This window comes from Trichosurus vulpecula, chromosome 5 (assembly GCF_011100635.1).
Source record: "Trichosurus vulpecula isolate mTriVul1 chromosome 5, mTriVul1.pri, whole genome shotgun sequence".
In the NCBI taxonomy this organism is placed as follows: domain Eukaryota; kingdom Metazoa; phylum Chordata; class Mammalia; order Diprotodontia; family Phalangeridae; genus Trichosurus; species Trichosurus vulpecula.
The window spans coordinates 23,829,078-23,851,974 of record NC_050577.1 but is presented as its reverse complement, the minus strand read 5'-3'; the positions used below and the strand labels follow the sequence as shown (position 1 = coordinate 23,851,974).

General features: G+C 45.9%; 1 protein-coding gene across 1 annotated transcript in view; it reads right to left on the bottom strand.

The window, feature by feature from the left end:
* The window catches only part of OSBPL10 (oxysterol binding protein like 10), a 235,570-nt gene that overhangs the window by 7,559 nt on the left and 205,114 nt on the right, over positions 1–22,897 (bottom strand). The window contains exons 9-10 of the mRNA XM_036760115.1: positions 19,193–19,670; positions 6,140–6,326 (exon numbers count right to left, since the gene is read on the bottom strand). Of these exons, the coding sequence (XP_036616010.1) occupies positions 6,140–6,326; positions 19,193–19,670 (665 nt within the window). The remainder of the gene's footprint in view (positions 1–6,139; positions 6,327–19,192; positions 19,671–22,897) is intronic.

Here is a 22,897-nt window from a genome sequence, read left to right as displayed (position 1 = left end):
AAAACAAAAACAAAAACTGCTCCATATCATTTTACAAGGGAGCAATTTTCCCAAATCAGGAGGAAAAAAGGATGACGTGATAATAATAATCATGTTAACACTTTACAGACTTCAAAGTGCTCCACACAAGGTCTCATCTGATCTTACAACAACCCTGGAAGGGAGGTTCCATTATTATTCTCACTTCACAGACTAGGAAAGTGGACTTGAGAAAGGTTGAGTGACTTGCCCAAGGACACACAGCTAACAAGGCTCTGAGACAGCTTCAGGCCTTCTTGACCCTTGACCCTTCTTGACCCTAGTTCAATGCCTCTGAGATGCCTCAGGTCCCTGACCTTCATCAGCAAACTCACAGGCCATAAGCCCCTACAAAACCACATGCAGATCCATTTAAAGTATGTTTCCCATATCTGAAGAGCAAATGGGACTTGGCCAGTTGGGGGCAGAGCTGGGCAGGACATGTGCTGCCACTGTCTTCTCTCCCCAAAAAGAGTTCTTTAGAAAAGGACCAAACGCCTCCCAATGTCTTCCCTTATACTTGGCAGAGACTGAACTCAGCTCACTCCACCCTGCACCTACTGCCCTGCCTGGTTTCAACTCCATGGAACAAGCCCCCACACCAGGGACCCCTGGTCCCCCCACCCTTTCCTGCCTTCTTTTGAGCATTCTCTCCTGTCATTAGATTGTAAGCTCCTGGAGGGCAAGGGTTGTCTTTCTTTTTACTGTTTCCTCGGTATTTAGCCCAATGCCTGGCACACAGTAGGAGTTTAATAGATGTTTTTTGGCTGGATTAGACAAGACCGTTTTATTATCATTAAACTTCGCTGTGCCATCCCTGCCAATAGACCCACTTTTCCCCTGACATACAGTTGACCATGAAAACAATCACAGGCTTGGCTAGATCATGGCAAGAGCCTCTATGTTCTCACCAAATGATGGTCTAGAACAGGGTTACAGGTGGGAGAGCAGGCTCATAGGTTTGGTCAATCGCTTCACCTCTTTGGGACTCAGTTTCCTCCTCTGTCAGAGTCTCAAAACCCCTGACCAGTTCTTGATCTTCTATAATTCACATGGTTGCTTGTGACCTTGTGGTTAATTCAATTTGATTCAACTAAATTTAATGGCCATGTAATAGAGAGCATCATTTACAGAAAAGCTCTCCTTCCATCCCCATGATAACCATGAGGGACGTGCACTATGGGAACCATTAGCCCTATTTGACAGATGAGGAAACTGAGGCTCCGAGCACTTAACTGGTTTCTTTGGTCACTGAGCTTCTAAGCATTAAAAGCTAAAGGACTTTAAGGCAGGATTCAAACCCAGATCTCATCCGATATTAGCTCCAAAGCACATTCAGCCAGCTCCTGTGGCATGTCAGAAAACAAGAAAATTAGGCTCTAATTGTAGTGACTCTATGACCTACTCTGGAAAGCCTGCATGCACACACAGCCCCCACATCTGCAGAGGCTCATCATGTGAGTGTTCAGGCTGTTAGAGAGCACTGTATAAACTGGAGCTGCCTTTGAAGATTAAACAGTTAATCATTATCAGACTCCCACAGGCCATAGCAGAAATCTATCTATCTATGCAGATATCTGTGGCAGCCTAAGGAAGTCTGATAATCTCTCTCTCTCCCTCCTGCCCTCCCTCCCTCCTTCTCCCTCCCTCTCTCACTCTTTCCCTTCCTCTTCTTCTCTCTTTCCTTCTCTCTCTCTCTATAACTACATCTGTTTATCTACATATATCCTTCTCTATCTACATCTTTCTGGACATTTCTCTACATCTATATCTATTTCTCCATCTCTATATAAAGACTACAAAGACCTCTATGGAAAGACTTTAGGGGCCTGTCCACTCCTTACAAGGAGACTACAAGGTTCAGACAATCTTGCACCCTCTGTCAATCAATCAGTATGCTTTGGATAAGTCCTGACTATGTGCCAGGTGCAAGGGATACAAAAATGACTCCAACCTTGCCTTTAAGAAGGCTACATTCCATTGTAAAGAGCCCTAGCCTTTCCAATGGGCCTCCTTACATCCAATGGCCTCCACAAGCCATGACAAGCTTGCTCACGAATGCACCGCTCTCTGACCACACTGACACCTCCTCTCCTGTCTACAAAGAGGCCACTTAAGAAGACAGGTGGGACATGCTGGAAGGTAAATTGAGGGCCCCTGGCAGGACTTCCAGCGGCCTGGCCCCTCGTTTATCTGTGCCGCCTACAGACTCACTCACACAGTCTTTTTTCCTTAATGCCCATTGGCAGACACCAGGCGGTTTGCTCGACTACACCCAGGCAGCCGCTTTTCTTGCCTGAGGTCATTATTCCCCCATCATGTATTCTATCGGGGCCCTGAAAAGACTTTATCATAGAAGTGTAATGATGATGGCTATCCTCACTGCATGGCTCACCAGTGAGAGAGGGGGGGGGGAGAGAGGGGGGGGGGAGAGAGAGAGAGAGAGAGAGAGAGAGAGAGAGAGAGGGAGGGAGAGAGAGAGAGAGAGAGACAGAGACAGAGAGACAGAGGAAGAGACAGAAAGACAGAAACAGAGAGACAGAAATTGAGAGAGAGAAATACAGACTGTGTGTGTGTGTGTGTGTGTGTGTGTGTGTGTGTGTGTGTGTGTGTGTGAAAGAATTAGGGCACTTTCCTACCCACTTAGTTGGCAATATTTCACCTCGGCAGAGATGAGGGAGAAAAGCCCTCCTATCATTTCCTCTTCATCCCCCACAAGCCCTCCTTATGGGGAGCCCCACCTAACAGAAAATAGGTTATTTTTGCTGAGGAGATTTCATCAGCCATGTGAAAATTAGATCACTGCTGCTGTGGTTTGCCTGTGACCATCCCTGGTCATTAGACTCTCCCAATGTCCATGGGCAACACGGTGCCCAGGCTTCAAAGGTGATGTCTCTGTGAAGGCTTCAGGAAGCCCCCATTCATGTGGAAAAGGCCCAAGTCCCCAACTTAAATCACAGAATGCACTCTCTCCTCTCCTCTCCCCCCCTTCTCTCCCTCTCTGTCTCTATCCCTCCCTCTCTCCCTCCCCTACCTCTTCCTCTCCCCACTTCCCTCTCTTTCCCTCTCCCTCTCCCTTTTTAAAGGCTGCTTTTCATACAGAATTGAGATGAATTTCTCTAGGACCAGAAGGGCCCTCAGAGGCCATCCAGTCCAACCCCCAGATTTTACACATTTGGAAACTGAGGACAGGGTTGGAGGAGAGTGACTTGCCCAGGGTCATGTAGGCAGAGGCTGTGATGCCCCAGCCAGTGGATAGCCTCAGAGAGGTTCCCTGCTGAGGTGAGGCCTGGACCATCAAGTACCCCGTGCTCTAGTCTTGCCCATCACTCCTGGAGCTGCCTGTGCAGCCCATCTTCCCCTCTCTGGGCCGCAATTTCCTCATGGATAAAATGAAAAGGCTGGGATGGACTGGGGGTCCTTTGTGTCCTAGACACCCCCAAAAGCCTGGGGAAGCCTGTGGGGTACTCCTCAGAAGGAGGTTTTTAAATGCATAAAATAACATGCAAAGGACTACCAAGGAAACCAAAGACCAAGATGCACTTTTTTTCCCCATCCAAGTTCCCAGACCCCCTGAAATCTCCTTCAGAGCCCTTGGGAGTCTGTGGATCACTGTGGCTGGAGGGTCTCTGAAGCTCCCTACTGCTTTAACCTCCTCTGATCTGGGGATGACTCTGGAGACTCCAAGTCCCCCCTCACCCCTGCCAGAAGGCATGAGCTCAAATCATGCGCCGTGAGTTTAAATAAAAGAAGAGCGGATTACTAAACCCACAAAACACACACGAGTTATAAGATGTATTCTCAAACCCAATGGAAATGACTTGAGGGAGCTAGGTGGCTCCGTGGGTGGAGCCCTGAGCCTGGAGCCAGGAAGAGCTGAGTTTGAATCTAGCTTCAGATACTTCCTAGCTGAGTGACCCTGAGCCAGTCACTTAACCCTGTCTGCCTTGGTTTCCTCAAAGGTAAAATGGGGATAATAATGGCACCTACCTCACAGAGTCGTCTTAAGACAATGAGATATTTGTAAGGTGCCTAGCACAGTGCCTGGCACATAGTAAGCGCTTCATGAATGCTTGTTCCCTTTCCTATTTCCTTCTTCTCTTCATCAGCTGGCTTTTGTTCCATCATTTCAGTCATGTCCAACTCTCTATAATGACACCGGGGGTTTCTTTGGCAGAGATACTGTGGCGTTTTGCCATTTACTTCTCCAGCTCATTTTACAGATGAGGAAACTGAGGCAGACAGTGACTTGCCCAGGGTCACACAGCTAGGAAGTGTCTGAGGTCACATTCGAACTCAGGAAGAGGAGTCTCTCTGGCACAGGGCCTGGCGTTCTCTGCACCATGGCGCCCCCCAGCTGCCCCATCAACTGAGAGTTGCTCATACTCAAACAAGGTCCTCCCTTCAAAACTGGCAACCACCAAACTTTTTCATCATTAACTTCTTGGACAAAGAAAGAAAAGCTTTACTTTCGTGTAATTTCCATGGAATAAACTCATAAAAACCAACCACAGAGTTTACTTGGTGTTGCAACAATCCGGCCAGCAGCTGGTGTGGGGGTGAGAGACCAACACGAGCCCAACAAGAGCACTGCCAGCACAGGAGAGCAACATTAACGGGTTAACAATCTCAATTTAATCCAACATACAAATATCATTCACTTAGTTCAGGGGGAAAAGTCAGCACCCTGAACTTCAAAGCAAATACAAACAGAGTACAAACATCGACAGACAGATCTTGTTTGATTCAAATCTCAATGCATAGCTGCCAGGGTTTAACAAAGTCCCAACATCTGGATTCACAAGCTGGAGGGCTCTTAACTACAGCTGCCCAGAGTCTCCATATCAACACACCTCCAAGAGTGAGAGCCCCAAGCAAATAGCTCTGTTCTCTCTTTTTATGCACTCTTTAGTACTCATCAAAAGTCATCTGAGCGACCAGAACTCAGGTTCCTACTACTGGCTCTCCTCTTAGCAACTCCCCTTAGGACCCTGAGGGCTTCAAGCCCACATAGGCTTAGCACCTACTCGATAGGGGTTTGGGCCTGAGGCTTTGCACTTAGTAAGGCTCAATCAAAGACAATCATTCTAAAACAGTAAGAAAGTCCCAACTTAATTGCCAGTACACTGGGTTTCCAGTTTGAAAGAAAGCATCATATTCTCCCATGGGGATGGACTGGCCAAAGGAACTCAGAAGGTGGTTAATTTGCGGCACTGAGAACAGTGTGGACCGGGACTAGAAAACCGACCTCAGCCAGGAAGCCCTGGGTTCGAGTTCCACCCTCTGCCCCCAGACACATACTGTGGCGGAACCCTGGACAGTGCTCTAAGCCCTTCTCCAAGACTGGGCACAACACAGAAGATGCTGATTTGGGTGAGCAGAGGGGTTCTCCTCACCCAAAAGCCCGAATTTATGACAGGAAGCAGTTAGCAATCGGCTAACTTCCTGTAGAGAATATACGTTAGAGTCACAGAATGTAGAAACTTGGGGGGAAAAAGAACCCAGAACGGTCATTCGATCCCTTTTGTTTCACAAGTGAGGAAACTGAGGCCCAGCCTCTGACTCTAGCAGTCCTCCGGGGGCACTGGGTCTCCACTTGCCCATCTTTAAAATGGGGAGGGCTGGACAAGCCGGCCTCAGAGAACTCAAGTCTCCCCCATAACAATCCATAGAACGGGATAATTTCCTTCAGCGGCAGTGTCCTTGATTCCTCCCTAGCTGATGATATGTGACAAGGATGTCCCAGCAGACTCGCAGTTAACTAGACTTGGATATGAGAAGGGCGGAAAAAAGAGGGCCTTTCATGAAGGGGCTGCAGACATCCCTGCTAAACAAGATGATTCATCTCTTCCAGTTAAATAGCACTGGTCACGCATCCGAATACTTACTGCAACAATCTGATCTCAATTTCCATTCTGAGGGACTCCACGCATTTGACAAGGGATAAGAAGCCATTCTTTCCTAGGCCAACTGGGATCCCAGCTTGAATGGAAGACAAGGAGGGAGGAAGGATGGGGGGTGGAGTGGGACATGGGATAAAACAATGTCTGGGCCTCAGGGAAATGAGCTGGAGCCGGGCCCAGTAACACCAAGGCAGGCTCAGCCCTTCTCGGTCTCCTACCTGTGGACTTTACCTCCATAGAAAGGCTTGGTGTGGAAGGTGACCAGGGCAGTGTAACCAGTCTTGGCACAATCTATTGTGACTTTCCCGCCGAGCTCCACCCACGGGATGGTCAGAATGGAGCGGGCATAAGCGTTAGGCAGGGTGAATACGTAGTCTTCCTCATAGTCCAAAAGCCGCAGAACGCCTCAAGGGTGGAAACACAGAGAAGAGTTAGATGTGGGCTCCCCAAAAGACCTGCAACTATCATGACCCACGGGCTGCTATGGATGGTCAGTGCTCTGTAAAGAATAAAGGGGGAAGAATCTGAGGATGCTCCTCCGGTATTTGGGGGTGCTGTAATTTCATCATGTGACCCATGCAGATTACAACCTATTTATGACTTAGTAGTACTAGTGATAATGTTGACAATCATAATAAATAGCTAGCATTTATATAGTGCTCACAAAGCATTTTATATTTTTCCATAACAACCCTATGAAGGAGATTCCATTTTTACCCCCATTTTGCAGATGAGAAAACTGAGGCTGAAAGTTGTTAATTAACTTGCCCAGGGTCACAAAGTAAGAGTTGGAGGGTGGATTCAAACTCTGGTCTTCTTAACTCAAGCTCTACCATTCCACACCTTAACAAATAATAAATGGTCTTTCAGAGTTCACTTCACAGAACAAATGCCCTTAATAAAAGGATTTGTTCTGTAAAACTTAAGACTCAGGCAAAATGCACCTGAGGGCCTAGAAGGCCAGCAGGTTCCCCACCCCTGAGTTAGACAAACATTAAAGACCTATCCGATATACACAGTGCTAATTATCACTGAAGACACTGAGATAGAAAGAAGAAAGACCCTGCCCTCTGGGTGCTTACCATGGGCTGGGGGGGTGGGGGTGGGGGGATGGGGAAGAGGTGGGAGGAGAACATAGAATGATAGGAAAACAAGTAAGCAAAAAAAAAACAATTTGTAGAATGCTTTTAGCCAGGAGGGAGAAAGACTTTATGAAGGATGAAGTATCCAAGATGGCCCATGAAGTAAGAGGTGGATTCTGGAAGGCTGAGATTGGAAGGGAAGACAGTCCAGAGACCAGATCTTCAGAGGCCAGGAGAAGCCACTGAACTCTGACTCTGAGACCAGACCAGGCTCCCCCAGTCAGGCCATCTTCCATCCAGCACTGAGGCCCTGTCCACCCTGCCCCAGCTTTCCACCATTAGCCCTGGAAATGTAATCATTTCAACACTTCTACCTTTTTGGGAAGGGGTATCTCACAAAAGGCTTTTCCCTGGCTGCCACTCCCTTCTAGGTGTGGTATCGTCCCTATTCAGGGCTCCCTGAGGGCAGGGGCTGACTGGTTTTATATTTATATTCCAAGCAAGGTACCTGAATTTAGTAATTAATAAATATCTTTTCCATTCATTCATTCTTGGCAACCAAGCAACCTGTGCAAATACACAGAGGAAAGTGAAGGCAAGACAAGATTAGGGAATGGCTAGTAGTCCTAGCCACCCAATTTGCCTGGGATGCAGAGTATGATGTTTTTATTTTCTTTTCATAGGTGCCAAAGGTTTGGGAGTTTGGGGTGGTTTTTGTATTTTTCTCTCCTTACCTTTTCTTTTTTCCAACACATTGTTTGCTCGGTGCATTTGGCAAATGGAGGGAACATCTCATACACCACCATTTAAAGACCAAAAACATGATCACATAGAAGACACAGGATCTTGCAACTTCCTCAAGGCCAGACAAAGAAGAGGCCATAAAGTTACAGCAAGGAATTCAGACTATACACAAGGAATTCCTCAACAGTATAGAGTATTAAACACCGAAAAGAGTTCAACCAATCGATAAATCGGCAAGCCTTTACTGGGCAGCTGAGTGTCTAGGGAAGATGTAGGATGCATCTTCCTCTGTAGATCTTTAAAGTAGGATCAATTCCTCTTTGCCTAGTATGACGTAAAAGTAGTCCCCACCTAACCTTTGGTGTTTCTGTGAACGAAGAAGAAACGGGGTGGGGACAGGGTGGGGGGCGGACGACAACTCTTGATGCCTTGTCAAAGTCTCTTCTTTACCTTTTAATTCCATTTCAGCTATGAAATGAGCTTCTTTTGGGATGTCTAGACACTTGGCTTGCCCATTGAGTCAGTGTGACTTAAGAGAAGGATGCATCGTTCTGGGTCCCTTTATAAATTAAAAGGGGTAAAAAAAATCCCTAGGATTTTGCAAATGGAATTTGCCCATTAAATCACACAGCAACACTCTTATCTTAGTGCTTCTTTTCATTGTGTTTTTTTTAAAATCTGTCCTCATCTGGAACATACATAGAAAACGTATTTCAAATTACATTCATCAAAAGAACAGCAAATTAACATTCTGTCTTAACTGGCACCCATTCTGAGGAAGCTGAAAGAACACCAATTAGTCAATCATCCCCATCTATTGTCCTGGGAGCCTGCCCCTGGCATTTCATGAATCGCTTTAGCAGCCAGCAAAATTGCCAGGCATTCAAAGTTTCAAACTCATTAAGTCGCAGAAAATACTGAATCCAGTAACCAGTCATTCCCTCATCAGGTGGCAGTGAGTAAAGAGCTTTGGAAGCTTTAATTAAAACAGTACCTAAAGGAGAGCTGTTCTGGTCCCCGTGCCCCATCCTGGAGCAGAAGGACTCAGACTGAGAACCTCAGAGCTGGATGGCCCTTCAGAGGTCACCTAATCCAAGTCATACCCAAACAAGAATCCCTTCTTTGGCAGGCCAGCCAGCCTCTGCAGCCCCTTCAGCTCATCTAGGGGGAATCTCCTGCCTCTCCCTGTCATCAAAACTCCCTCCACCTCTCTGAGACTGGCAACCCCTCCCTCCCAGTCCTGCCCTCTGGGACCAAACAAAACGGGTTTAATCCTTTCCCCTGGCTCAGCCCTTCCAATATAGGAGCTTTCTTCTTGGAGGCTAGAGTGGCGCAATGAAATCAGAGGACCTCGGTTCAAATCCTGGGTCTGCTACTTCCTGGCTATGTTATTTTGAGCAAGCCATTCACCCATCCGAGCTTCAGTCTCCTCCTTTGTAAAACAAGGGGCTGGACTAGATGACCTCTCAGGTCCCTTTGAGCTCCAAGTCTATGCTGTGAGTAGCTTATGAAAAGACTTGTTCCACTCCAGGCCTTTCCTGGTGTTGGCACGTGCCCCCTTGAAATTGCTTTTCATGTAAGAATGCCTGTGTGTTTTTGTATGCCTGTATTAGGGGTGTATGGATCATAGCTCCAAAGTAAAACATATACTCCCTGAGAGCAGGGATTGTTGGACTTTTCTTTCTATTCTTCTAACAAACACAAGGCCTGACATAGGTTAGATCAGGGCTGACCGAAGTGCATTTTATGGGGCCTGCCTACAAGCATAGAAATTTACATAAATGCTTCAGGTAAACGAAGCCGAGCTACCACAGAGCTCTCACTAAAATGGCAAATCAAAATATATTGTCTATTGTTTCCATAAAATCCTAAGGTTGGACAGCCCTGGGTTAGATGCCTAATAAATGATTGGTGAACAGACCAGTGAGTGGTGAGTATTGAAAGGGCCTTTTCCTTTTCCTGGGGTCAATTCCATTTCTCCTGTTCTCCAGCACAGGATGGATCAAGAGGATGAGCCATTTACTGAGCCCTCACTGACAGGAATTAGGGTTGGAGAGATTCAGAAGGCAGGGGATGAGTTGGGGGTCTGGGGGTGGGGGGAGGGGGAGAGGAAACTCTTCTGGAGCCTTTGGATCTCTGTTCTTTTGGGCCTTCCCAGAGACAATGGAAGAAGAGCATGACAATGGCCTGATCACGGGACAAGGATGATGCCTTAGTGATGGTTTCCTGCATTAGGGGAAAGGGCTATCCATCACCACATCAACGGGAGCTCAGCACAAGCTTGTGGCAGAAAGAGACACTTTATATATAATAGCGTTTCATCGTCTACTGAGGGGCTAGAAGCACATACCACAAGTGCAGCATTTGCAATTAGATTTCCACAAATGCTTCAGGATCCAAATCCAACAATGATCAGAAAGGCCTAGAGAAATTTTTAATAACAATCATAACATTTATATAGTGCTTTAACGGTTGCAAAGCACTTTATAAATATCTTATTTAAATGTTTAATATGAAGGCATAAGTAGAACCTACATCAGATTACATGCCATCTTGGGGAGTGGGGAGGAGAGGGAGGAGGAGAAAATTTAAAACTCCAAATCTTATGGAAGTGAATGTTGAAAACTAAAAATAACTAAGCTATTTAAAAATCTTATTTTATCTTCACAACAACCTGAGGAGTGCTTTCATTTTTCCCACTTTACAGATTTAGAAAGTGAGGCAAACAGAGGTTAAGTGACTTGTCCAGGGTCACACAGCTAAATGACTCCAGACCCAATGCTCTATCCACTTTACCTCCTAGCTCCCACTGGGAAGGGCCTCCAGACTGTTGGGTGAATTATGGATGAGAATCCTGTGGGATAAGATGTGAGTAAACTATGCTAGATGCCACTGCAGGCAGCAATGATAAAAACCACCAGTCTTTTAACATATCCTGAAAGAACCACATTTAGATTCAAAAAATCAATTGTACTTTAGGATGGAGGAGACCTGACTCTGCAATATCTCCCCCGAAAAAAGACCCAGAGACTTAGTTGGCTACAAGCTTAACATGGGACCGCAAAATGCAGAAGAGGGTGAACAGCATTTAAATAAATCCATAGCTGTGCTCAGCTCTTGGGACGTAACTGGTGCACCGTGCTCAGCACCACACATTTGGGTCCCAGGACTGGAGAGGAGGAAGGAATCTCCTTTAATCTAACCCAAACCAAAAAGGTTCTCTACCATAAATACCAGCTGAATAGCCATGCATTTTCTGCTTACGATCTGCAATGAGAGAAGTCCAGCACCACTCAAGACAGAGCTCCAATCACATTGCTTCTCTCAAGCATACAGAGCATCTGGTTAACCAAGGGAGTCATGCTGTGTTGTTTTTGGTACTTTCCATTCCCAGAAGCTGTATCACCCGCTCTCACCACAGTGCCTAGCACATAGTAGGTATGTTTAATAAATATTTATTGATTGAGTATATTCACATATAGAGAGCCAGGGAAGATGATACATTAAGTACCCCTTGGCAGTAAAAATGCCAAACCATCCCAGAATGCCAAGGCTATCTTTGCTGGCAATCCTTCTGACTAACCATGCAAAACCTTCAACAAAATAACACGTTCTAGAATATATCCAAAGGCTTTAGCTCCGAGGGCTGCCGAACCCTTCAGGAAAACACCCTCTCTTCAAACATGGGAGTAATCAGCTACATTGGCTGCCACGCCTGTGGCATCCCTAACAGTAGGTAGAAATTGCCTAAGCTTCCACCTTCTCTAGGATATGAGGCAATTTTTATATCAAAAGGACTTGACTTGTGTAAAAATTCAGAATAAGTAATAAATTTAAATAGGACTGGCCAAGCCCCCAGAATGCCAATTTCTTGTCCAAAAGAGGAGACCATACCAAGTGCAAACTGAGTACGCACCATTATCTGGGCTTTAGCAACATAAGGAAAAGAAGAGAGACCCCTATTCACCACAATTAAAGATTAATGGGAGCCAAGATGGTGGCTGAAAAGCAGGGACTAGCATGAGCTCCCCACTGAGTCCCTCCAAAAACTTATAAAAATGGCTCTGAACCAATTATAGAACTGCAGAACCCACAAAAGAGCAGAGGGAAGCAGGGCTCCAGCCCAGGACAGCCTGGATGGTCTCTGGGTGAGGTCTACCCCACACGGAGCTGGGAGCAGAGCGGAGCAGAGCGCAGCAAGGGCGGTGTGGACCAACCAGACCAGGAGGCGGGCAGAGCGTGCCCTAGCACCCTGAATCAGTGAGCTGCAGCAGTTACCAGACTTCTCAACCCACAAACACCAAAGACAACAGAGAAGGTTAGTGGGAAAAGCTGCGGGAGTGGAAGGAGTTCCCGGTTGGGCTACCGCCCCGGGGGCAGCGGAGGTGGGGCAGCTACAGAACTACAGCTGCAGTTGCTTCCGGCCCCAGGCCCACCTGGTGGAGGAACTAAGTGGCCAATCAGAGCAGGAGTGCACAGCCTGCTGAAGATCTAAGTCCAGTCCGGGTTGGGGGTTCTTGGGGAAGGAGGAGTGCTGGTGTGGTAGAGCTGGCGCATCCCCCCAAGCGTGGAACATAGAACTCTTTAGTCTACCAGCAGTCATACCCTGCTGAAAAACTCAAGGGTCAAGTTAGTTGGTTGGGAATATGGCCAGGCAGCAAAAACACACCCAGATTCAGTCTCAGACTTTGGATTCTTTCTCTGGTGACAAAGAAGACCAAAACATACAGACAGAAGAAGTTAACAAAGTCAAAGAGCCTACAACAGAAGCCTCCAAGAAAAACATGAACTGGTCCCAGGCCATAGAAGAGCTCAAAAAGGATTTGGAAAAGCAAGTTAGAGAAGTAGAGGAAAAATTGGGAAGAGAAATGAGAAGGATGCGAGAAAACCATGAAAAACAAGTCAATGACTTGCTAAAGGAGACCCAAAAAAATGCTGAAAAATACACTGAAGAAAACAACACCTTAAAAAATAGACTAACTCAAATGGCAAAAGAGCTCCAAAAAGCCAAGGAGGAGAAGAATACCCTGAAAGGCAGAATTAGCCAAATGGAAGGAGGTCCAAAAGACCACTGAAGAAAATACTACCTTAAAAATTAGATTGGAGCAAGTGGAAGCTAGTGACTTTAGCAGAAATCAAGATATTATAAAACAGAACCAAAGGAATGAAAAAATGGAAGACAATGTAAAATATCTCATTGGAAAAATCACTGACCTGGAAAATAGATCCAGGAGAGACAATTTAAAAATTATTGGACTACCTGAAAGCCATGATCAAAAAAAGAGCCTAGATATCATCTTTCAAGAAATTATCAAGGAGAACTGCCCTGATATTCTAGAGCCACAGGGCAAAACAGAAATTGAAAGAATCCACCGATCACCTCCTCAAATAGATCCCAAAAAGAAATCTCCTAGGAATATTGTCACCAAATTCCAGAGCTCCCAGATCAAGGAGAAAATATTGCAAGCAGCCAGAAAGAAACAATTTGAGTATTGTGGAAACACAATCAGAATAACCAAAGATCTAGCAGCTTCTACATTAAGAGATCAAAGGGCTTGGAATATGATATTCCGGAGGTCAATGGAGCTAGGATTAAAACCAAGAATCACCTACCCAGCAAAACTGAGCATCATGCTCCAAGGCAAAATATGGATTTTCAATAAAATAGAGGACTTTCAAGCTTTCTCAGTGAAAAGACCAGAGCTGAATAGAAAATCTGACTTTCAAACACAAGAATCAAGAGAAGCATGAAAAGGTAATCAAGAAAAAGAAATTGCAAGGGACTTACTAAAGTTGAACTGTTCTGTTTACATTCCTACATGGAAAGATGATGTGTATGATTCATGAGACCTCAGTATTAGGGTAGCTGAAGGGAATATGCATATATATATATATATATATATATATATATATATATATGTGTGTGTGTGTGTGTGTGTGTGTGTGTTTATGTATATATATGTATATGTGAGTGTGTATGTATGTATATATGTATGTGTATATATATACATATATATGTACATATATAGAGAGAGAGGGGGGGCACAGGGTGAGTTGAAGATGAAGGGAAGATATCTAAAAGAAATAAAATCAAATTAAGGGATGAGAGAAGAATATATTGAGAGAGGGAGATAGGGAGAGATAGAAAATGGGGTAAATTATCTCACATAAAAGTGGCAAGAAAAAGCAGTTCTGTAGGAAGGGAAGAGAAGTCAGGTGAGGGGGAATGAGTGAATTTTGCTTTCATCAGATTTGACCTGAGGAGGGAATACCATACATACTCAACTGGGTAACTTACCCCGCAGGAAAAAAGGAGGAAGAAGAAGATAAAAAAGGGGAGATGATAGAAGGGAGGGCAGATGGGGGTGGAGGTAATCAAAAACAAACACTTTCGAAAGGGGACAGGGTCAAGGGAGAAAATTCAATAAAGGGGGATAGGTTAGGAAGGAGCAAAATATAGTTAGTCTTTCACAACATGAGTATTGTGGAAGGGTTATATATAATGATACGCATGTGGCCTATGTTGAATTGCTTGACTTCTTAGGGAGGGTGGGTGGGAAGGGAAGAGGGGAGAGAACTTGGAACCCAAAGTTTTAAAAACAGATGTTCAAAAACAAAAAAAGTTTTTGCATGCAACTAGAAAATAAGATACACAGAAGAAATTTATCTTGCCCTACAAGAAAGAAAGGGAAAAGGGGATGGGAGGGCAGTGGGGTGACAGAAGGAAGGGCTGACTGGGGAACAGGGCAACCAGAATATACACCATCTTGGAGTGGGGGGGAGGGTAGAAATGGGGAGAAAATTTGTAATTCAAACTCTTGTGAAAATCAATGCTGAAAACTAAATATATTAAAAAAATTAAAAAATAATTAAAAAAAGATTAACGTGACTCATAATACAGCTTCCCAGACAAACGTAAAAGTGACATATGCAAACACAATCCTACCAAGCAGGCATCCCAAAGCCCCTCTTTCCCAATTTTGGCCTTTCCAAGCTCCTCTTGTCTTCTCTTGAGGCATTTTCCAACTGACTATCCTCTCCCACACTTCCAAAGCTCAGGGCACGTAGGCCAAGCCAATCCTGGGTGAAGACAATGAATTTCTAACAGCATTTTAATCTAAAATGGAACAGGACAGAATGAACGTCCTATTGCTTATTTTTCAACCCAGGCCAATATTTGAAGAAGCCAGCAACAAGGATTAGCTTCAGAAGAGAGACCAAAACCGAAATGCTACTGCTTCAGAGTTACAACAGGTCAGCCCTGCTCCCAAGTCCCTCCAATCAGATCTGTCTCACCATCTGCCACGTCATTTGGTGTCAGAGGGGAGGAGAGGCAGCAGGTGCCCAGGCGAGGACATGGCTGTCATCTTAAGCTGTTCAGAGAGGCAGTCTGGTGTAGCAGACAGACCTGGGACTTGGGAGTCAGAAAGAGCTAAGTTCAAATCTTGCCTTAGACCTGGGATCCGTGACTTATTTTTTTTAAAGTTTTAAAAACTTCATTTTGACATAATTGGCTTCCTTTTGTAATTCTGTGTATTTTATTTTATGTATTTAAAAACATAATTATGAAAAAGAGTCCAAGGGCTTCATGGGACACTGCCAGAGGAGTCCATAACTCAAAAAAAAAGGGTAAGAACCCTTATCTTTGACACTAATTGTAGGGCTTTGAGCAAGTCCCAACCTCTCTAGGCCTCAGTTTCTCCTCTGTAAGAATGAAGGGTCGGACCAGATGAACTTCAAGTTTCCTTTCGGACCAGGACAAATTACTTTGTCTCTCTGGGATCCAGGATCCTCATCTGTCAAATGGGGGAACTTCATACAAGGTTATTGTGAAGATCAATAAAATTGTCTACATAAAGTACATTGCAAAGAGCTTGTGATGTTAAGGGAATAGGAAAATCTTCCCTGTCCATTAACAGACCTATGTGACCCGCTTTGAGCTCTGGCCCAGCTCCCAGCTGTGATACATCCTGAGTCACCAAGAATTCACTGGGGAGGAACATGCCTTAGGAGGAGCTTGCTTAGGGGAGGTTTGCTTGTAGGAAGGCTTTCACACCTGTTGGTACTAAGCTAATTAGGCACTGAGTCAGCGGGTTTGGATGCCTTCTGGCTCTGAGCCTATTAGCCAAAAGTGTATGTATACTCTGAGGTGAGGTTTTGCTTTGGGAGTTTGCTTATGAGAAGGATCTTTTGATTCTCTGGTCGAGACTGAGTAGCTGTATGTTCAGAACTCCCCAGCTGCTCAGATGTGAAGGCTCTCTCGATCCAGTGGTGTATGTAAAATGTACAGCAATATTGCTTTGGTTCAGGCAGTTAAAAGTCCTGTCCATTGGTCTTTGTGCTAATTTCTCTGCTTGTATTTTCTCTGATATTCATGGGGCTGACTTTTCCCTCGAACTAGTGAATGTAGTTAAAGATTGCTGACCCCTTTTAAAGTTGCTTTCCTTTAAAAGCAGATTAAAGAACCTGTGCTAGCAGGCCATCCTGGGTAGTCTAGGGTGCTTGCTGTTACAGAGCCCTATGATGGCCAGCTGTCATCAGCATCATCACTGGCAGATGGTAGAAGTGGGTGGTGACAGAACCAGGATCCCTAAAGGTCGGGGGTAAAGCTTTTCAGCTATTGTTAACAAGAGATAAAAGTAGATTTGAAGGCAGGAAATCTTGGGCTGGGATTCAGGACCTGCTGTTCCCTCGCTGCCAGATATTGGGTGAGTTCACTTTCTCTGGATATCAATTGCTCCATCAGTAAAACAAAGGGACTGGACCAGACAAATGCTAAGGACCCTTCCAGTTCTAAAGCCTACTATGATCCTATGGCAAATGTAAAGTCTGCCCTTGGGTCCAAAAACTCAACTGCACAAATGGTATGTCATGAAAGACACATAGGCAGAAAGCAAATCAAATGGGGACTTTAGTGGACTTTGGGCACTTTAAGATTTTTAAAACACTATATATACTCACATACACATGCACATACATATCATATCATGGAGTCCTTACAGGTAAGGAAACTGAGGCACAGAGGTGAAATGCCTGGTCTGAGGTTACACAGACAGGATTGAACCCACATTCTACTGACTCTACGCCCAGTGTCCCCACCATAACTCCAGGAGATTTCTGCAGTGACACTTCCACCTGCCCACAGTGGTCTGTGGACAGATTTCAGGGAGACTGTGAACTTGGATAGAGAAAAAAGCTGCATCTTTTATTTCCACCAAGACTGGTTTCCTTTGTAATCAATCTGCATTTAAGAACTCTCTTCTGAGAAAGGGTCTACAGACTTCACCAGATTGCCTGCCACAAAAATGGATAAAAACTTGTGATCTAAATAAAGTTTACATCTCCCCCAGTGCTCACCATCATGGTAAGAAGCAGGTAAGCATCTTTTTAAGTGAACTGAAACAGAGAATTCAGATGCACCAAAAGCCAAATCCACTAACTTGGGAACCTTCAAAACATTATCATGAAGTCATTTAAAAAACACAAATACAACTCAGACACCCTTTAAAACCACATGAACAGAAATCCTGAAAACTCCTGATCTGTAGACCGGGAATACACAGTATTCATTTGGAAAAGGCCTTGCAGGGGACATCACAACCAGTTTTTCTTTGAAGTTAGTGGTGAATAAATAAGATAAGACTTTTAGGAGAGTCAGCCTGTCACCATGGATAGTATTCTATCCCTGGAGGGCTCCTGGGAGCTCTCTTTAACCTGGTCCAATCCGGTCCAACAAGCATTTACTAAGCACCTACCAAGGCCCTATAGATAGAGATAAAATGAAAAATAGCCCCTGCCCTCAATGAGCTTCCATTCAACTCTGGCGGGGAACAAACAAACATGTAGACATGCATGATCACAGGATGACCAGTCTGAAGATTCTGGAAGTGCAGTTCATCTATTAAGTGTGTTAAATTCTTGCTTCCGAAGTCTTAGCACAGAAGAGAGCTGCCCCAGGACCAGAGAAGAGCAAACATTATCCCATTCTCAAAACATGGAAGCCCAGAGTTTGACCTTTGCTGATTTGCTTTGTCCAAGTTCTGTCTATATCCTGCATTTATTTATCAACTGTTAACAACAGAATGTAATCTCTTCGAGGGCAGGGAAGCCTCTGTGCCTAGCACTGTGCCTGGCTCATAGCAGGAACTGACCACTGCTCCCAGGACTCATTTTTGACCTGGGGTATGCCATAATGTCTTGCCCTCAGCATTCAGTTACAAACAGGGCAATGATGGGAAGATAGTCAGTCTGGCTGGGGAGACACTAGAAAATGAAGAGAATTTGGCTTCTATTTAAATACCACCAAATCAACTCCAGTGGAGAGGCTGGAGAGAGCCCGGGTAATGATGATTAAGATACAGGAGGCAAGATGCAGAGAAGATGGCCCTGGCTCTGGAGCCAAAGGCCCCAGGCTCAAACCCCAGATCTAACACAAGCTGGGTGACCCTGAGGAAGTAACCTGACCTCTCTGGTGAAATCAATGTGCCCTGGCAAAAGTTTGGGTCTGGGGGGTGAGAAGGAAGAGCTGAGGAAGTCCCCAGGGCTGCAAGCCTGGGAGATGGGGAGGAGGAGGCCCTCTCCAGCAAGAGGGAAGGGAGGAGGATTTGGAGGGAAAGAAGGGTGAGAGCTGCTCTGGAATGGGGAGTCCGAGATTTCTGAAAGGCAGTTGGAGCTGGTCAGCAGAGGCTGAGGCCGGATAAACAGACTTGAGAATCATTAGTATAGAGATAATCATTGAATCCACGGAAGCTGGTGAGATCATAAATGGAATAGGAGAGAAGGGGAGGAGAAATGGACCTGGACCAAGTCCTGAGGGTGGGGGCTGGAGGGCCTTAAAGGAGGATCCAGCACAGAAGGCTCAGAAGGAGCTGTCACATGGGGAGAGGGGGAAAGACCAGGAGAAAGTAATGCCCCCAAAACCTAAGACAGCACCAAGGAGAAGAGGGCCATCAACGGCTCGGAGGAGGAGGAGGACTGAGAAAAGGCCATCAGATTTGGCAGTCACTGACTACCCAAGGAACCCAGGGCAAGTGACTAAATCTCCTTGGGATTCGGTTTACTTATGTGTAAAAAGAAGGGGTTAGACTACCTGTTTCAAATCTTCCTCTATCGCTTACTCTTCGTATGACCCTGGGCAAGTCACTTAACTCCGTGGGCCTCAGTTTCCTCAGCTGCCTCAAAAGCCAGCCATAGACTGATGACAATCCTATGGTCCTAGTGGCTTGCCCATTGTCACCCAGAAAGAGTGGACTAAGACTCTCCTGACTCTGAGTCATTGTATTCTCTTGAAAATATTCCGAAGACAAAGCCTTTTAAAAAAAAAAAAGGAAAGAAAAAGGAACATGCACATCTTTGGCCATGATTTCAGTGGGCTATGAAACCCTTCCCACCTCTATTTTAAATGCCCCTCCCCCACTCCCAAACCCACCCGGATCGGTTTCTTACCTTCCCCGACTAAGGACACCCCAACCGACATGCCCATGAACTTGCTTTTGGTCCACACGTGGGTGTTCACAAACATTCCTCTCTCCTTGCACTCACAGTAAAAACATGACACCGGGGGGTGGTGGGACACCTGCTCTGCCACAAACGTCAGCTTGTACCGTCCTGGCGGATAATGCTCCTGGTCGCTGGAGTCTTGGGCCTCAGCCTCTAGCTCTCGCGACAGAGGCTTGACCTGGTCCTTGGGGATGTCCCAGGAGCAGTGAAACGTCTCACCCAGGATGGGGTTGTAAGGCTTCTTGGCCACTGTGCCCTTGCGGCCCTCGCGGAAGGACGTCAAGTAGTACTCGACGAAGGAGATGGCTCTCTCCTCGGGAGTGGCTCCAGAGCCGATGGACAGAAGCAGGTCCGGGTGCGCCATGAAGTTGGCAAACATCTCCAGCAGGGACCTCCTCTCCAAGATGAAGGTGGGGAGTGCAACCTGTGTTGAGAAGCAGACAGGGAATTAGCGCAGCCGACACGGACGAGACTCCCTCGGAACTGTGAAGCGATTCAGCGAGGGCACTGCCCGGATCGTTATCCCCACTCTGCAGACGAGGACACTGAGGTGCCCTGACTCCCAAAGAAAGACCAGCCTCCCCACTGTACAGATGAGGACGCTGAGACTCCAAGATCTGGCCCAACACTGGACAGGTCACAGGGACTCTACAATGAGAAATGGAAGGAAACTTAAGAGTGTCGAGGCACAAGATCATAGAACTATCTCGAGCCGAACCTCCTCACCTTAAAGAAGAAGAAAGAAAGGCCAGGGAGGCTAAGCTAACTTGTCCAAGATCAGAGGCAGAATTTGAACCCAGATCCTCTGATGTCTCTTCCCGGGCTTTTTTTCCTATGACTCCACACTGTCTCTCCCTCTATTCCTTTCCTTCCCTTGTCAAGACAATCTTCTCTCTCTCCCAAATGTCGTTTCTCTGAACACCCACGCTTCCCTTGCCTCCCCCGCCCTCCCAAGCCTCTATTATTTATAGAAGTGAAGATGGGGGAAAGAACCAGCAAAAGGAAGCAAGTTGTCACCTCTTCCCTAATATCGGTTACGAGCTGATGGATCAGCCAAGTGTCACCCACATCACAGGCACTGAGATTTTTCAGGTTTCGCAGAATGAAGCATGAACTGCGGGACACACTCGGGGAGCCTTCGGCTGTCAGAGCCTCCCTGGGGAGCAGCAGCGTGGAGCAGGGGGCCGTACGCCCCTCATTCTGCTCAGCCAATGTATGCACAATGCCACAGTAATCAATGGTCCAGCTCCTGCCCAAGAAGTTTCCATTCCAGGGTTAAAAAAGCAACAAGGCACAGCTCTGGGATTTTATCTGCTTTATCCACGTCAGATAATGTCATGTTCCCCACCCCACCCACCTGGTCCCCAAGAAGAATGAAAACTCTGAATGAATGAATGAATGGCACTGATCCTAGCTTGTCAGGGCCTGTATAATTTGTTTTAAACGTTTATCCTAATGTAGAAATCCAATGTTTCAGGGCAAGAATTGCAATTTTTCATTTAAGGAACTGCATGCCTCTTTTCTCCTACCGTTAAGGTTCCTTTGCAATCACAACATTCACGTCAAGCTCAACCTTGTTTTAAAATCTCTCTCCCATCCTAGGGTGATTGTTTCCCAGCAGCTGCCTGCTGATCCTGGCAATCCACCAAAGTGTGAGGAACACGGCGCCCTCCCCAACACTAAACACAGCAGGTGAACACAGCAAGCGCTCAATAAGTGCTTGTTCACCTGACTTCCTCTATATCAGCATTCCTTTGAATCTGGAGTCTGGCTCAGGACAGTCAAGAGTTAAAGGAGAAAGTCTGGCCATCAGCAAGCTCAGCGGTCCCTTTGCTCCTCTTTGGCTGATGCTGTATTTCTGGAGCCTCGAGGCCCCTCATCCAATGGGCTGTAGCTTCCTCAGGGGAGGAGGGAAGGGAGAGCAGTCCCTGGGCTCAGCATTAGACAGATTGATGTTTCACAGAGTCCAGCTAAAGCTGTGAGCTTGCGCCTCATAAATCTGCAAAACCAGCTGCAGGGAGAGTCAGACCCTTCTTCCCTCTTCAATTTCTCCAAGCTCTGCCTTTCTGCTCTGGGAAAACGATAATGGCCAGGACTAAGGAGGCGCTAGGCCAGCAGTCAGACCACATCTGGAAGACAGCGCTGGCTTCTGGACCCTGCACTTACTAGCTGTGTGACCCTACATTTCAAGGTCATTCATAAGCTAGAGGCATAGGCTCAAAGATCCTACAGCACAGATCTCACAGGTGGAGGTAACAGGTAACACCTGGTTTCTCCACCAATCACTGCTCTAGAACCCCTTGAAAATGAAAAAACCCCAACGAATCGCCACCAACACAGGGTGAAGAAGGGATCTTTTGTATAGAAAAAGGGACACCTGGGAAGCTGTTTCTAGTGCTCGGACCCACACACCCTCAGATGACTCTGAAGGCAGCTAGCTGCCCCCTTGGGAGGGAATGCCCAACCCGAAAGGACCTAGACCTGACCAGGGGCAGCATCCTGCCTCCCCTCTCCCTCCAGCCCTTCCAAAGCCATAGCTGGCTGCAAAAAAAGGATGTGTCGAACACCCCGTTAGATTAAACAAACTTTGTGTACGGATCATCCCTTCTTTCCTAGGATAGCTGCCCATTCCCCACAAAAACACCATTTACAAGAACATTTGCTGCTTCAAGGTAGGAAATTATATGTGTAGAAGAGACCAATCAACTCTCCTTAATAAATCTTAAGAAGAATCCTCTAGACACAAAGCAGCACTTTTTCATTCAGTTGTGTCCGACTCTTCAGGACCCCACTTGGGATTTTCTTGGCAAACACAGCAGAGTAGTTTGCCACTTCCTTCTCCAGCTCGTTTTACAGATGAGAAAATTGAGACAAACAGGGTTAGTGACTTGCCCAGGGTCATACCGCTCGTAATCAGAATTTGAACTTGGGTCTTCCTGACTCCAGGCCTGGCACTTTCTCCACGGCACCACCTAGCTGCCCCCAACAAAACAGCACTAATTTACCCCCTAAATGACTATTCTGGGGGCACATGAAATTAGTAAGAACCACAGTATTTCTCAGCATCCATGACCAGATCCCACTATGGGCAGCTGAGTGGCACAGTAGAGAGAGGTCTGGACCTGGAGTCAGGAAGACCTGAGTTCAAATCCAGCCTCAGGTACTTAGTATCTTACTTACTAACAAGTGTCACTTAATCTCTATTTGCCTCAGTTTCTCAACTGTAAAATGGGGGATAATAATAGCTCCTGTCTCCCAGGGTTGTTGTGAGAATAAAATGAAATCATGTTTTTAAAGCACTTAGTAAGTGCTTGGCACATAGTAGGTACTATGTAAATGCTAATTATTATTTTTGCTGTTGCTGTTGTATTCCCTTGAGCCCTATCTTAGAATGGTAAAAAAAAAAAAAAAAAAAAAAAGAGGTTATTTCTTTAAAAATTAGAAGACACGCTGTCACCACACATAGACGGAAATAAGGCCGAACTCCAGGCTCTGTAGATGCTATTCAGATAAAAGAGCCTCATCTCTCTTCTACACTGTAACCATCTCTAACAAATCCTTAGGAATCAGTGATTAGCCCCAGGTTTTCCTTCACTTCGCAGCACGTGTGGGAAAGGAGAAAGAAGGATGGATTGGAAGTCGGAGGATGTT